This window comes from Canis aureus, chromosome 8 (genome assembly GCF_053574225.1).
Source record: "Canis aureus isolate CA01 chromosome 8, VMU_Caureus_v.1.0, whole genome shotgun sequence".
NCBI classification, from domain to species: Eukaryota; Metazoa; Chordata; class Mammalia; order Carnivora; family Canidae; genus Canis; species Canis aureus.
In genome coordinates, this window is record NC_135618.1 from 56,095,801 (window position 1) to 56,111,845 (window position 16,045).

The 16,045-nt window shown below is 44.3% G+C and overlaps 1 protein-coding gene across 2 annotated transcripts in view; it reads left to right on the top strand.

Moving 5' to 3' along the window:
• Positions 1-13,510: 13,510 nt before the first annotated feature.
• The window catches only part of CACNG3 (calcium voltage-gated channel auxiliary subunit gamma 3), an 85,403-nt gene continuing 82,868 nt past the window's right edge, over positions 13,511-16,045 (top strand). The window contains exon 1 of one of the 2 annotated variants that reach the window (XM_077907043.1): positions 13,511-14,774. In XM_077907043.1, coding sequence (XP_077763169.1) covers positions 14,564-14,774 — 211 coding nt within the window. In that variant the 5' untranslated portion in view covers positions 13,511-14,563. The remainder of the gene's footprint in view (positions 14,775-16,045) is intronic. The other variant, XM_077907042.1, reaches the window with a different exon arrangement.

Sequence of the window (16,045 nt, forward strand, 5' to 3'; positions counted from 1 at the left end):
CAATCCTAATAAATATCCCCATACAATTAATTTTGTATTTGCTGTATTTGTTTTCCTTTGGTGGGAAGGGGGAGAATTTGACAGAGTAACTCTAAAATTCAACCGGGTAAATAAATAGCCAAAAGAGCCAAGAACTACTTGAAAGTGGAGAATAATTAGGGGACACAGTGAATACAGATACTAAAATGGACTATAAAGTTTCAAAGATGAAAAAAGCATAGTACATGTAAGTCCTAAAACACAGATCAATGAAATAGAGCAGATAGTGCTGAGACAATCTTTCATGTACCCAAATTTATTAGATAATAAATCAGCTACAAAAAGGCAAGATGAAAAAATATTCAATGACAGTGGGACAATTGATTAATACTTGGGGGGAGGAATAAATAAAGTAAAATTAAATTTTCATCTTGCACTATACATCAATGTAAATTTCAGATTGATTAAGGAGTATGAAGCAATTTAAAACTTAATTGAAACTAATAATCTAGACAAACTTCTGGGGACGAAGGCAACTTGATCACAGGCATCTATCTGGTCCTCCTATCTCCTGGATTCTCATTAAAAAAAAAATATATATATATATATAGACACGTATATGTAGACACATTATATATAGTTATATATGGATTTACTTATTTTTTAAAGATTTATTTATTTATTTTAGAGGAGGAAAGGAGGGCCCGAAGGAGAGAAGGAGAGAGAGCCCCAAGCAGACTCCACATTGAGTGCAGAGCCCACATGGGGCTTGATCTCAAGACTCTGAGACCACAACCCAAGCCAAAACCAAGAATCAGATGCTTAACCAGCTGAGCTGATTATGGGTTTATTTCTTTATTTTTAAGATTTTTATTTATTTATTCATGAGAGACACAGAGAAAGAGGCAGAGACATAGGCAGAGGGAGAAGCAGATTCCCTGTGGGGAGCCCAATGTGAGACTCCATCTCAGGACCCCAGGATCGCGACCTGAGCCAAAGGTAAATGCTCAACCACTGAGCCACCCAGGTGCCCTTGATTCACTTATTTTTTAAAGAGAGGTAAATCTGTGCAGGCAATTATGGAAGGCTGTCATCCATATATTTGAAACTTTAAAATATTCACACCCAATATGATATGGATGAGACTAAATTCAAGTGTATCTTTGGTGGGTATCGGGGGTCAATAAGAAAGGAAGAAATCTTTCATTAATCTGATCAAGAAGAAGAGAGACAAGATACCATTAAGAGTAAGAGAAATCATGGGGTGCCTGGGTGGCTCAGTTGGTTGGGTGTCTGCCTTCAGCTCAGGTCATGATCCCAGAGTCTTGGGATTGAGCCCCACATTGGGCTTCATGCTCAGTGGGGAGTCTGCTTCTCTCTCTACCCCTTACCCAGCTCATGCTCTCTCACGCACACCCTCTCTCAAATAAACAAGTAAAATCTTTTTTAAAGAATTAGAGAAATTAGAATTACCATCTAGGAAAATCAATGAAAATAGCAAGATAATATTATGCATAACTTCATATGGACTAGGAAATTGGAAAATTTTGGATGAGATAGCTTATATTATAGGACAGTATAATATATATAGTATAGATGGCCAAAAAAACTGATTCCAAAAGAAGAATCAAAAGAGCAAATACAAAACGGTGGGAAAAATTGAAAAATTAGCCAGAGAACAGCAGTGGGCCCGGTTGGTTTCATGGACAAGATCATACAATTGGGCAAATCGATGGGTGCTGGTGGACTCCATCCTTCCGTGTCTCTGCTTTGTTCTAACCCAGGGGTCTCACTGGAGCCAGGCAAGTGACTTAGAAGTGGTGCAGGTGGAGGACCACAGGGAAGGCTGGGATCTAGGGGAAGCTGAAGCAGGTACCCCTCATTGGAGTGGGCAGATGCCCTTCTCTTCCAACTAATTGCCGGCGGGAACGTGGGCCCACATTCAATTCACTGCAATGCAAATTGTAAAACCAGGTGGGCACAGCCAAACATTAGCAGACCAGCGAGCTACCAATTTACAGGTTCTCCTGGAGACAACTCCAAAATACAGACGGCTTGAGGAGAGGCGACCTCCATACCATTGGAACCATTTTGAAAACTGTTTCTTGGAAGAAATGATGCCTTGAGTTTGTCCTTCGAGGTGGGACATTTCACTGAATAAATTTGCACCAGGAATGAGGTAAGCCAATTGCATAAGACAAAATAAGATTTCATGTTTTACCTCAATCTGAGCACCTCTCGGGTTATGGAAAAAGGAAGTCTGGATTATTTTGAAAACATAATCATTCATTCATTTATTCAACAAATATTTTCCACTACCTACTATGAGCTGTGTGCTACTATAAGCATGGGAATAGAGCGGTGCATAAAGTAGAAAAAGTCTGCATCCATGAAACTTTATGTTCTAAAGATTGTAAAAATAAACAACAGACAGAACCCAGTGCCTTCTGGTCAGTTTCAACGGTAAGAACCTGAATTTTGGGGATCCCTGGGTGGCTCAACAGTTTAGCACCACCTTCAGCCCAGGGCCTGATCCTGGAGACACAGGATCGAGTCCCGCATTGGGCTCCCTGCATGGAGCCTGCTTCTCCCTCTGCCTGTGTCTCTGCCTCTCTCTCTCTCTCTCTTGAATAAATAAATAAATCTTAAAAAAAAAACAAAAAACCTGAATTTTGGAATTAGGACTCACTCGTAGGCATTCAAAAGCCCAACCCAGAAACAATATGATATCTGAGACTTCCTTCAAAATAATCCAGGGAGGAGCGATAGTAGTGGAACATAGAGATGAAACACGATGGGCCATATGTCAGTAATGGCTGCAACCAGTGGGGGGTAGTACAGGGGCACTCATTCATTATATTTTCCTCCCCACTTTTATGCATGTTTGAAAATTTTTCATAATGAAAGTGTTTTTAAGTTCAAGTCCATCAACATCAAAACTTCGACCTCCCATTCAATCCAAACAAAGCCTTTTGCTCTCTCCAGATCCAGCCTGGCCATGAGTGCTGGGCCTCCCTTGCAGTGAGAGGAGGAGGTTGGGCCGTCCTTCTCTGCTCTTCCTCTTTCTCTGGTTGCTGGCTCCTCTGGGACTGAGGACTGGGAAGGGGTGAAGGGCAGAGGGCAAGAAGCAAAAGCCAAAAGCCATCTTACTTGGACGGTGTCATGAGTGGTAGCTGGTGATGCTCTGCTGCTGGCACCCGAATGCTGATCTCTTGTGTGAATGGTCCCACGAAGAGAGTTTGAGCTCAGGGACTTTTCTCAGTATCCGTACAGCGCTCAGTGCATCTTTGCAACACCACACCCTGGTTGTCCAGGCTGCCTTTCGGGTGTCCTCTCTCTTCACCCTGTAATGGAGAGGCTCCAGCCAGCATCTTGCCTTCGTAGTTCTCCAGGCAGGAAGAACCAACACCATTCAACACATGCCAATTTCTCTCAAGTGCTCCCTACTGGTGCTCTGCTCCAGCCCACACTTAGTTCCAGGTGCCAGTGTAGAGCATCTGCAGCTCAGCAAGTACTGGCCAGGAAGTGCGGTGTCAGTGTCCCCTCTTGCATATCCATAGTCCCTCCAATGAGTTGATTGAAACTCTTCTCATCTGGATTGATATGTGAGAGCCATCCCTTCCCCCACCATGGAGATGGGACAAAAAGAGCCAAAATAGCTTTCTCTTCCAGGTCCCACTATTTCCCCCACCTCATTGAATCTCACTCTTCAGTCCATATAGTCTAGATGGGAGTTATCAGAGGCAGAACTGCAGGACCTCTCTGGCCATTTCTTCATGATCCTGGGGGAATTACCTGGCAGCTCTTTGGCTTCCCATTCCCAGATACAGGAATTATTTCATGCTTCTTGTTTTCAGCCTTTAAGACTTTGGTCAACATTGCAAGCCATAGGAAAAGTCCTAAACCACATCCTGTTCCAGATTCTAAGATGTCCAAAGGGATATTAAGCCTCTTAGTTATCTATTGACGTGTTTATCTCACCTCTCAATAAAGATGCTTTTTGAATCTTTAACTGCCTCTTGGGTCATTTTGCTTTCCTAGTGCAGAATTTTCGTGGAAAGTGATTAACCATGTAATAGTTACCGTTTGTTATTCTGAAGGCAGTAGATTAAAACTAATCTCATTAAGAGGGCTGGCTTCTTTGGCATCATTGTTTTATTTATAGCTACAGCTGACATTTATTGAGCACTTCATATATGCCAGGCACTGTATGTGTTAAGCCTGTATGTGTATTATCATACACAATCCTCATTATATAATAAGGAGCTCATATGGACCAAAGATATAAGTGCTATTATCTTATTTACAAGGAAAGTGTGGCACAGTATTCAGTAATTCTTTCAAGGTCACAAAGCAAGTGATGCAATGAGAACTTGAGTCCAAGTTTCAACTGACTCCAAACCCATACTCTCCACTAATTCTTTCTGCCAGACGCCAATCAAGTATTCGGTGCTTCTGTCCCCAAAACCTGTTTAGGATGATAGAACAAAGGCTCTTTCTCCCAGTTTTCCTAGCAAAGTTTGTTCAGGACACCATTTGGAGGCCTCTATCCTGAGTCTGATAACCTTAGTCAGATCTTGAGGGAAAAGACAGTGCTCTTCCTCCACATACCTCAACCTAGAAGGTGGGAAGGAGAGCAAACGTCCTGGAGAAGCTTGGGGACAAAGGACTCGGCTATTTTCTTGTTATCTTGCTGGTCTATGCTGTAATTTCTATTCCATGGAGCAGGGCCAAGGTTCTGATGCCACACACACACACACACACACACACACCCTGATCACATCATTCCCTGCTAAAACATCTCAATTCCTCACTGTGGCCCAACTCAGATCACTGGATCTGAGGTCTGCATCTTCATCTCAGCCCTGTCTTCCTATAGCCTGGGCCACTCTTAGACTCACTCTAAGAGGAAAAAGTCATAGTCCTTAGCAACGCTAGTCTGAGATGCCAATACTTCTAGCCTGAATTAAAGCAATAGCCTCCTAATTTGTCTCCAGACCTTCACTCTTGCCCTTATAGAGTCTACTCCCTCCATGGCCAGAGTGAAATTTCCAAAGAATAGATCAGATCATCTTATTCCCCTGCCTGGAATCATGCAGTGGCTTTATGCTGTGAAGAATACCTGTTTACCCTGGCCCCTGGACTACATAATCTGATCCCACCCCACCTCCTTGACCTCACTTGCTATGATTTTTCCTCTTGTTCATGAGATTCCCACCACGCTATCCTTTCTGTCCTTCAAAGAACCACATTCATGCTCACTTTAGAGCTCACTTTAGGGTACCTGATAATCCCTCTGTTGGGGGTACTTTCCCTAATCCTTTTAGGGCTGACTCCTCTAGCCCTGACTTTACTCAACTTAGTCACTTCATCAAAATGCACTTCCTGACCATTCTGACAGTCGTCCTTCCTCCACCACCAACAATGGTCAGATCCTATCAGATTACCCAATTTTATATCCTTCACAGATTTTACCACTACCTGCAATCTTTGTTGTTTAGTTACATGATCGGTGGCTGTCTCTCTCACCTAGAATGGAAGTCTCTGCGGGGCAGAGAGTCTGTGTTGTTCACTGCTGTATCCTCAGGAGCTATAGCAGGACCTAGCAAACCAGTAGATCTTAGGAGATAGTCTGTTGAATGATCTAACATGGCTAAAAGACCCTGTGTGATCTGGTATCTTCTTATCTATAGTGCACCTTGGACATCTATCCCATCATCCCATATATCCCATCATCTATTTATCCTTCTTCTGATAACAGCACCTTGATTTCCTCTGAAGAATCAGCCCTTTATCCCACTCTCAGGCTACATGAATTAAGGTGAGGCTGATCTTCCTTCTTGTGTGTCCAGGGACAGAAAGATAGTCCAGACCCCAAAATCAGTGAATCTCATTTCCTGGCTACCACAATGCAGTGGTTATGAACAAAACAGGACAATGAGAAACCTCCCCCAAGACCCTTACTGTGACTACTGATGGAGAAGTGCCCTCTTTCTTCTAGGATTGCTCAACTGGAAAGAAGCAGGCCATGGTACCTGAGAAGAGAGCGAGTCTAAGAGTGGCCCAGGCTAGAGGAAGACAGGGCTGAGATGAAGATGCAGACCTTAGATCCAGTGATCCATGAGCATATCTACTTTGCAATCACGTGCACTGATTGATTGCTTTTGTTTGTTTTATATGCTTGGTGTTGGGCTTCTGTCAACTGTGACTAGAAGCTTCATGACCAATAGACTACTTCTCTAATTTCACTTCTTGTCATCTGTATAAATTGGGATTTATGTTCATCTGCTAAACTTGAAAAGGGATGAAATAAATTGAATCTATTTTTGTCATGTAATAAAAATTTTGGAGATAAGCAGTCCTGGCCTGGAATAAGAGTTCCATTTAAAAGCAGAGACGGAGGTACACGTAGCAGTCAAGGTTCATAGAAATTATCAAATCCAATTGAGTAGGGATGACAAAATTTTCTCTTTCCTGAGAATAGGAGAAGTTTCCTAGTAAGCAAGGAGGAACTCCCTTATATCCTGCTTTCCACCACCCTTCTTTCTGGGAGATTCTCTTTGGTCCATCTTTCTCCCTGGACTCATGTGAAGTGGAATAAGGGAGGACAAGCTCTCAGTTGAGCTCAAGAATCTTTTAGGGATTTTCTTGTTTCAAAGTTTAGTATTCAGAGGTTGCTACATATCAAGCTTGAGAATTACTTGGCAATACAGTTCCTCCGAAAAACTAATAGGCTTCAAATATTTTCTGGAAGAGTATTCATGGCCAAACTATACATAATATTCTGTACATAATATTCAAGCATGAAGAATCAGCCGCACTGACTCCATATTATACACTTCTTTCATTCCCTCAAATTCATCAGGTACCATCTTTTGAACATGCTAGCCCAACTGCCTGGAACATAATTTCCCCTGCTCTTCACTTGGCTACTCATCCTTAAGGATTCAGTTTAAATGGAACTTCCTCTGTGAAGCCTTCTTCAATGACCCTCAATGACATTAATTGTCCCTGACCTACACTTCCCCTCACAGAGCACTTGTCAATCCTTGTTTTCTCAGGTAGAGTTTCCTAGAAGCAGAGCCTGAGGCAGGATTCAGATATAGGTAACTTATAGAAGGAGTGATCTTTAGGGAAAACCCAAAATGGAGTATGGGGAGCAGCATTAGGAAGGCAGTGATTCTCCACTTGTGATTCCTTAGCACCATTAGCTTCACTCAGGAACTTACTAGAAATGAAAAATTTAAAGAACCATGCTTGAAGCTCAGGGGGTGGAACACAGGGATCTTTTGTTCAGCCGGTCTTTTAAGCAATTCTGACGTACACTAAAAGTTCGAGAACCACAGGGAAAGGGGACAAAGTCACACAAGGGTGTGGGCCCAGGCAAATTCTAGCCCTGGTGTAGCCCATGGAGGACTCTGGAGTATCAGGTGCACCACGTTGTCCCTCTGGCAAGAGGACAGCCTTTTGCAACCTTGCTTCAGCCACTCATTGACTTTAGGCTGCCTCTGAGTGAGGGTCTAGTAGTTCCTTGGGTACAGCTGCTCCTATCACCTGAGAGCAATTCTCCCAAGAACGGGCAGCTGAGAGCAGGCATCGGGGCTAAAGAGCTCAAGATTTGGGTATAAACACACTGACTCAGGAAAGGGGATCTGGACTTCTGGGGGTACCAGCAGCAACTACTACAACTGTGTCTGTCCTCTCTAGTAGACTGGGAGTCCCAGATGATCGAGAACATGTCTGTCTTGCTTATTACTGACTTTGCAACGCCTGTTGCAGTGTGTGAAACATAATGATTCTCTTTTTGCAATTAATTGATTAATCAAATGATAATTGAGGGTCTACTATATTCTGGGCACTGTTCCAGGGTCTTCTAATATAAACTTGAACAAGACAAAGCACCCGTCTTCCTGGAATTCTTTTGCTCTAGTTGGGGAAATGACGATAAACACAGAAACTTATATACAATATGTGTCTACATATGCAGAGGATAATGTCAGATATTAATAAATGCTACGGAGAAAAACAAAACAGAGTGAGAGGACAGAGAGAGGCACAGGGTGTTATTTTGGATAGAGCAGTTAAAAAAGGATTCTGTGAGAAGGTGACATTTGAGCTATGAATGAAGGAAGGGATTGAACCAAGAGACTCTCTGGTGGCAGCAATTTTTATATAAATGCAAAATTATTTCAAAATAAATGTGTTTTTTGTTTGTTTGTTATTTTTGTTTGTTTTTTTACAAAAAGGATATCCCAGAGAAGAACATTCCAGGCACAGGGAATAGACACATGGGTCACAGGAAACACTGTACCGATAAAGCAAGAGGTGGCTGAGAGAGATGGACAGGTGGCCAGCTGCATACTGTTTTGTTTATTTTTTAAATTGACTTCAAACATTTATCAAAGTATACATGCACAAGATTTTTAAAAACCAAATAGGATGGAGGGCCCTGACTGGTTCCAACAGGCCCATCTCACTCCTATTCATCTCCCCAAGAGTTAACCACAGTTACGCATTTCTGTCTTAGCTCACCTTGCTTCATCCCAAACACAGTTATGGGATACTTTTAGTTCCTCTGTTGGTTAGCTTTGTCACCTTCAATAACATGCTCCAGCCTCTAGTTCTCCTTTCATCAACTCCAGGCAGTATATTTGGGCTGTTGTCCTTATCATATCAGGGTGTCACATCCGTGCCATTGCACCCCCTTCCCCCGTTCCACCATCCTCTGTCCCAACACCTTCGTATGCAGTGGGAACAGCGCTTGCAAGCACTTGGTGTCAGAGAAAGAGAACAGGGGGATTCAGTCACTGAAAGGTTGGCAAGGCTGGAGTTTAAATACTAATGGGAAGATGAGTTTCATAGCTACATTTCATTTTCAGTGTTTTTTCTAGAAGTTGAGTCTGAAGGTAGAAAACTAATAAATAGACCATGTGAAAACATTAAGGAGAAACTACAACATGGCAGAGGCTAAGCTGCTCAGTCTGTGTCTGCTTGGTTTTCACCCTCTCATTCACTGACACCCATGTGGTGCCTGTACTTCAGGCAAGTTGAGAAAAGTTTTTGTCTTTTCACCTTCATCCCTTGGAATAAAGGCATAGACAAAAGGTGAAGCTGGTTTGGTATCACTGACGCTTAGCCCCGTTCCACTTCTATCAGAGGGCTCCAGTATCTTCAGAGCCCTGCTATCCCGCCATGTCGTCTTCTCACTCATGATCCTGTTTAACTGCTCAGCATCATCATAGAGTGGCTCCAAATATGAATCACATGGACTTTTCGTAGTAGTCTTTTAAGATGTTACAAAAATTCCTCCTACTTGGAGAACTTTCTTTTCCTCCCTTCCTTGGTTCACAGTGGCTGGTCCTGATAGCCATGTTTGTACCGCATGGCCCTGTCTCCATGATGACTGCTGGCTGGACCAAGAAATGGCACATGACACGAGCTAGACCAATCATTTGCTTTCCTGGAGATTTGAAATTGGGACCAAAACTTTCCATTTAAGTAGAGATGATGTAAAAACTCAAAGGGCAGGTTTTATCCTGAAGATTGAAGAATAGAGAAGGCAAAACAATTTTTCTCTTTAAAAAACAAAAAATGGGAACCCTGGGTGGCTGAGTGGTTTGGTGCCTGCCTTTGGCCCAGGGCGTGATCCTGGAGTCCCAGGATCAAGTCCCACATCGGGCTCCCTGCATGGGGCCTGCTTCTCCCTCTGCCTGTGTCTCTGCCTCTCTGTGTCTCTCATGAATAAATAAATAAAATCTTTTTAAAAATAATAAAATAATAAAATAAAAAACAAAAAAAGGTTCACTTATTGATTCCAGACAACGAGAGAGCAGGTGAATGTGAGCAAGCAGGGGAAGGGGCAGAAGGAGAGAGTCTCAGGCAGACTCTCTGCTGAGCACAGAGTCTGACCAGGGGCTTGATCTCACAACTCTGAGATCATAACCTGAGCCAAAATCAAAAGTGGGATGCTCAACCAACTGAGTTACCCAGGTGCTCTGGTAAAACAATTTTTCTCAACAAAAAAATGAGAAAAGAGGCAGAGATGAAAAAATGAGGTGACTGCCACAGCTTCTGGTGGCTTTTATTTCAACTTCTTGCTGAGGCCTGATTGTATCTTTGCCCTAAGATTCATTGAAACATTACCATATCCTTATAAAAAATCCCCCAATTTCCCAAACTAGCTGCAGTTTCCACTGTTTACAGCCAAATGTAATAACGAGAGACCCCCTACGACACAAGGGACTCCTTGGGGGAGAGGAATCATATCTTCATGTTCTCCAAAGTACTAAGCCTTGCACATAGTGGCCACTCAAGAAGCATTTATTGAATTGAAACGGCTGTCATTAGTCCTTCCTGAATGACACAATCACTTTCAGGGTGCATTGACCCTTCCTGTGCTGAGGGTGACTCCAATATATAAAAGGATACACAAAGGGAAAGAAAAAAAAAAGCAGGTGTTTCATGCTGGCTACTTCACTAAGAGTCCAATAAAAAAAAAAAAAAGCCTTAATAAGAGAATCGAATATCAGTTTTAAGCATTTCAATGCCTCCCAATCTCCCACCACAAAAGTAGGATCAGAAAGTAGGTTTGTCAGCAAAAAGAGAGCCTGGCCCCATCACTGCAAGAAGATCACTGCTTTGAATCTCTTGGGTCCCGGATCGATCTGGTGAAAGAGCCCTCTAGTGGTAGAAATGAGCAATTAAATCTAGGCTTAGCCGATTCCACACACCCCGGTACAGCCGCCTACACATTCAATTGAATGAAAGGATGAGGTCACCCCCTAGTAAGTTGGGAGTCATCATGGGGAACCAACCGATGGCCTCCCTACCTCCGCACTCCCACTCCAGACAGGTGTTCTGACTTGCTCCAAATGCAGGTTCAGGACTTCCCACGTTCTGTGATCAGCTTTGGCCGTGAGCAGAAGTTGCAAAAGGGTAATCCTGCCTCATTAAGCCAAAGGCTCAGTACAACGTTCCATCTTATAACAGATGTCCCTTTCTCGCCTTCAGAAAAACTGTCTACATCCTGACCTACAATGATCACCTCCATCTGCGTGAGCTCCTGACCCTCCTCCCCCTACTCCACACTATCCTACTTGGTTACCCAATTCCTTATGCTGGACCTCCTGGGTACAGCACCTTGTCTCTCCGGGTTTATATTACAGAGCTGAGGAGGTGGAGGTGAAGCTGCTCTCATTTTACCACAGGTCTGGTGAATGGAGTGACTGGAGCTCTACTACTCTCCCTAAGCCCAAAGCCCATTGACCTTCCATCTACATGGTCCTGCTTTGAGAAAAGACCTTTCTCTTCCATGGCTGTTTTGGTCATTTTAAGATTATTTTACATTATTTAAGTTTCTAAGAGGAGGGAAGGAAAATTTCACTAATTTAATAACACCTCCCAGGAAAGACCAACTTTATCTCCAAGTTACAGACATTTTTTCTTAAAAAAAAAAAAAAAAAGTCAAAGCAGAACATTTTACAATTTTTTAAAGATTTTTATTTATTTATTCATGAAACACACACACACAGAGAGAGAGAGAGAGAGAGGCAGAGACACAGGCAGAGAGAGAAGCAGGCTCCATACAGGGAGCCCAACGTGGGACTCGATCCTGGGACTCCAGGATCATGCCCTGGGCTGAAGGCAGGCGCTAAACCGCTGAGCCACCCAGGAATCCCCCAAAGCAGAATATTTTAATAAGAAATAAATTTTCTTTTTTAATAAAAAAAATTAAGGGGATCCCTGGGTGGCGCAGCGGTTTGGCGCCTGCCTTTGGCCCAGGGCGCGATTCTGGAGACCCGGGATCGAATCCCACATCGGGCTCCCGGTGCATGGAGCCTGCTTCTCCCTCTGCCTGTGTCTCTGCCTCTCTCTCTCTCTCTCTCTCTGACTATCATAAATAAATAAATAAATAAATAAATAAATAAATAAATAATTTTAAAAAAAAAAGAAAAAAAATTAAGTAACTTATAGAAGGCCTTGAATACCTTCCCCTCATTGTCTCCTGTTCTTTGGGGATAAGGTTAGCCATGGTTCTGGGCCCGAGTTTATCTGTTCCACTTTGGTTATGTGGCAGATTTTTCATATTTCTACTTCCTGCCCATAAAACAATACTTGTGAACCATGACGTATGCATATGCAATTAAATGAATGTAGGAGCACAAACATACACTATACCTGGACACGAACATGCATGCCCACCCATGCACACAGCCATGCATTTGCAGTAAACATATCCACATGGTCCACAACACTGCCTACAGGTACAAACATATATTTGCATACATCCTTTTCTTCTGCAACTAATTCGCAGCCATTCAGAACTCATAACTATATTGAACACAGCGCAGGTTAACATGTAAACAGTCACACCATGACTGTATATTCAAACCTTTGTATGCACAGGTATGTTTATTTAACACCAAGAATCAAGCGACCTGAACACATACACACACGCAAAGTAACAAAGTCACCAAGAAGTTGTGATCTACATCTGAGAACTCTTCAATACATTGCTGCTACTCAGTCTTCTCTATAGAAGCTCACAGAGCCAGAGATGGCACCAGGGGACAATATGTGTCTGTGATTACCTTCCATTATATTTTTGTCCAGTTCAATAACACTCAAACATGACAGTTGGCAGTGGAAACATTTCAGAAGCAACCCAAGCAGCCTCAATTCCAAACACCGGGCCTCTGGGTATCCCTTCTATTATGCCATAGGATAATAATAATAATAATAATAATAATAATAAAGCCATTCTGTGGACTATCCCTATTCAACTCAGTATATATGCCATGTATATGCCAGAACACATAGTAATAGACAGATGGTCAAGTGCTGATCCTTTGCAACATCGACTATTTCCAAAGGGAGACTCTCATTAGCTTTCAAGTGTGCAATGGCATTTGCACTTTGGACTAACAAGAAAAGCAGACCTAACTTCACGTGCTCCACGGTCTCACTTAGAAAAAGATGTTGACGAATGAACATTCCAGGGACCTTTGGAAAGAACCTGACATTTTCGCGGACTCTCCCACCTTGAATCCATCAACCTGCAGTCTACACAAATATAAGGATGCTGCAATATATGAAGTGGATTCAGATACCAGCATCTCACAACCTGTCGCCCCGAATCTGTGATATGCGTACAGCAGAGTCTACATACACTCAGCTCCTTCTGTCTTTTAGGAATACATGATCATATGTATATGAACAGTTCCGGGTCTGATCTGAGCACGTTGTCTCCGGTGTAAACCAGAGCTCCAGAAAAAGGAGGGTAGACATATTGGCTTGTTTTCTGGGGAACCAAATTGAGACAGACTATACACAGATGTGCCTGTGACAACACTTTTTACCCGCCCAAGTGAGACACAGATCCGTCGCCCGGAGTCGCCGGTCCCTTTAAGAAGACTCGGTGTTCCCCAGTGGGCTCCAGCGGAGCCCGCAGCAAAAGGCAAACTTGCCTGGCTCGGGGGTTGGGGGGCGGGGGGGGGGGGGGAGCCGCGCTGGGTGGGAGCTGAGAGCGCGCCAGAGTGCGCTGCGGGCTTCTTTCCCCTTCCCCTTTCCTTAACCCTTCCGGGAGCGGAGGAACAGGGTGATGCTGCAGCGCCGACGAGCCGAGCCGGGGCGCTGACTGCCCTGGGCTCCGGAAACTTTGCGCTGAGCGTGGGATTGACTAGGCAGAGCCGAGCCGGCTAGCTGGCCTGGAAAGGGACGGGGGGAGGGCGGCTGGAGGGAGGTGCGACCCTTCAGCACCCCAGGTCTCAAGCCCAGGGGCTAGAGAGGCGGGGGTGCAGCAGCAGCAGCAGCAGCAGCAGCAGCGGCAGCAGCAGCAGCAGCGGCAGCAGGAGCGGAGCTGTCCCTTCAGCACCACGGACCCAACGCCTGGGCGTTAGGGAGGCGGAGGCGGGGCAACAGGCGGGAGCTGTCCCTTCAGCACCGCGGACCTCTGCCCTCCGATGAAACCGCCCGGCCCCCTCCCCAGGACTCTGTCTTTTCTCCAGTTTGAGCGGGGGTGTCAGGAGCAGGCGGAGAGCTTTCCTGGGAGGCTGGGGAAGCAATGAACACTCTTCTCAGCGACTCGCCTCCCAGCAGTGCTATTTTTTGCCATCCGCCCTCACCCCCAGCACACGCGCTCGCACACACACGCACGCACGCACACACACACACACATAGACCTCTCTGGATTTCTTTGCCTTGAGTCTCCCGAGGCTGTGAGGAGCCAGGCGCATCTCAAACCGAACTGGCAGCTCCAGGCTCTGGAGCCATGCCCTGCACGGACCCTCATCTTTACCAAGCTCCTGAGGAATGAAAGGAACCCAGGGATCCTCAGAAGGCAGCAGTGATGTGGACCAACCCCCTGGAGCCTGCACCCTTCCAAGGGCCATAGGCGACCCAGGGAACCGGAGAGAGCTCCAGACAGGAAATCCCAGCTTTCCTAAAGTCTCTGTGGATGCTGACAAAAGGAGACCCGAATTTTTGGAAGAGCCTGCCCTAGGTTACCCAGCTGCAGAGTGATTTTCCCCTCTGGCATTGAACCTACCCCTCCAACCCCCAGCCATCCAGAGTACCATGAAGAATTATGAGGATGTGTGACAGAGGTATCCAGATGTTGATCACCACTGTGGGAGCCTTCGCAGCTTTTAGTTTAATGACCATTGCAGTGGGCACGGACTACTGGTTATATTCCAGAGGTGTGTGCAGGACTAAATCTACAAGTGATAATGAAACCAGCAGGAAGAATGAAGAAGTAATGACCCATTCGGGGCTGTGGAGGACCTGCTGCCTAGAAGGTATTTACAAATTCTTCTCAATGGCCCCAAATAATGCAGATTCTGATATTCTAATATTCCAGTAGGTGTTTGGGGAAATGGAGGCAGTGATGGAGAAAGATGAATAGTTTGAATTTTTGCTGAGAATGTGCAGATGCCCAGATTGTTCCCAGCAAGACTAATGCTGTGTGGGATGAAGAGGTTTGGTCTTGTTGGTTGTTTTTGGTTTAAGCTTCATGAGATGAGATTTTGTGGCACTCTAGGCAGCTTCTGCAGTTGAGCAAAGTCTTCAAATCCAAAATTCCTAAGCATATTGTGAATTGCTTTGATTTGTGGCTTGAGATGGGGTCTTTGGCTCTGCTTTAATTGCATTTTAGTGGTGGAGGGGGAGGGAAAGTGAGGGAAGAAGAGAGAGGAAGGAAGAGAGAAAGAGAGGGAGGGAGGGAGAGAGAGAGAAGAGACAGAGGGACAGAGACAGGCAGACTGTGACCTAGGCTGGCACACTTTGAGCTATTTCCTTATTTCTAACACAGTCTTAGCAGTTTCTTCTGAGTTTGGTCTAAGTAGATATTTTCGTGAACTTACATTGCCAACCAGACAAACGTATGTGAACCCCTACACACACACATTTTAACAAAACTTCCTTATTAATACATGTTTCAAAACAAAACTGAAGTGTTCGTATTTGGTATCCACCTGTCTTCTTTCTTAAGTCCTCTCCAAACTCAACAAATATATTTCCATGGCATTTGCATACGATTGATTCTCCAAAAATTACAGCTTCTAATTTTAAAAATTGAGAATTTGCTCTAAATTATGATGAAGAGGGCAGACCAATTTTCAGAATGTGAAGCTCTTGGTTAGACTGTCTCACTATTAAACTCGCTTTCACTACACAAGAAGTCACTCTCAGCATCACTGGGCAATGACTGAATGTCAGTGGTAGTAAATGGAAAGATAGAGAAGAAAATCAAAGCTCTTTCAAGCTTATGTGCCTGAGGGAAGGCACTGGATTAGAGGGGCAGAAGGGAGTTTTATCAGGCTTCTGAGGAATCTGTGAAGCTTGTCACTGTGATGAGCAAGGAAATCTGGGTTTCCTATATGTTCCCCTCTCCTGTTTGCCATTGGTTCTCCATGCCTGCATTCCCACTGGCTGGCATTTGTCAGGGCTTTTTGAGAACTTGCATTTATGTAAATCACTTAGGAAATCATGCTATGACATCACTTGCTAGTGTAATATTGCATCATTCCCTGGCCTTCTTCCCATGTCCTGACACTCTGAACAACTGCTC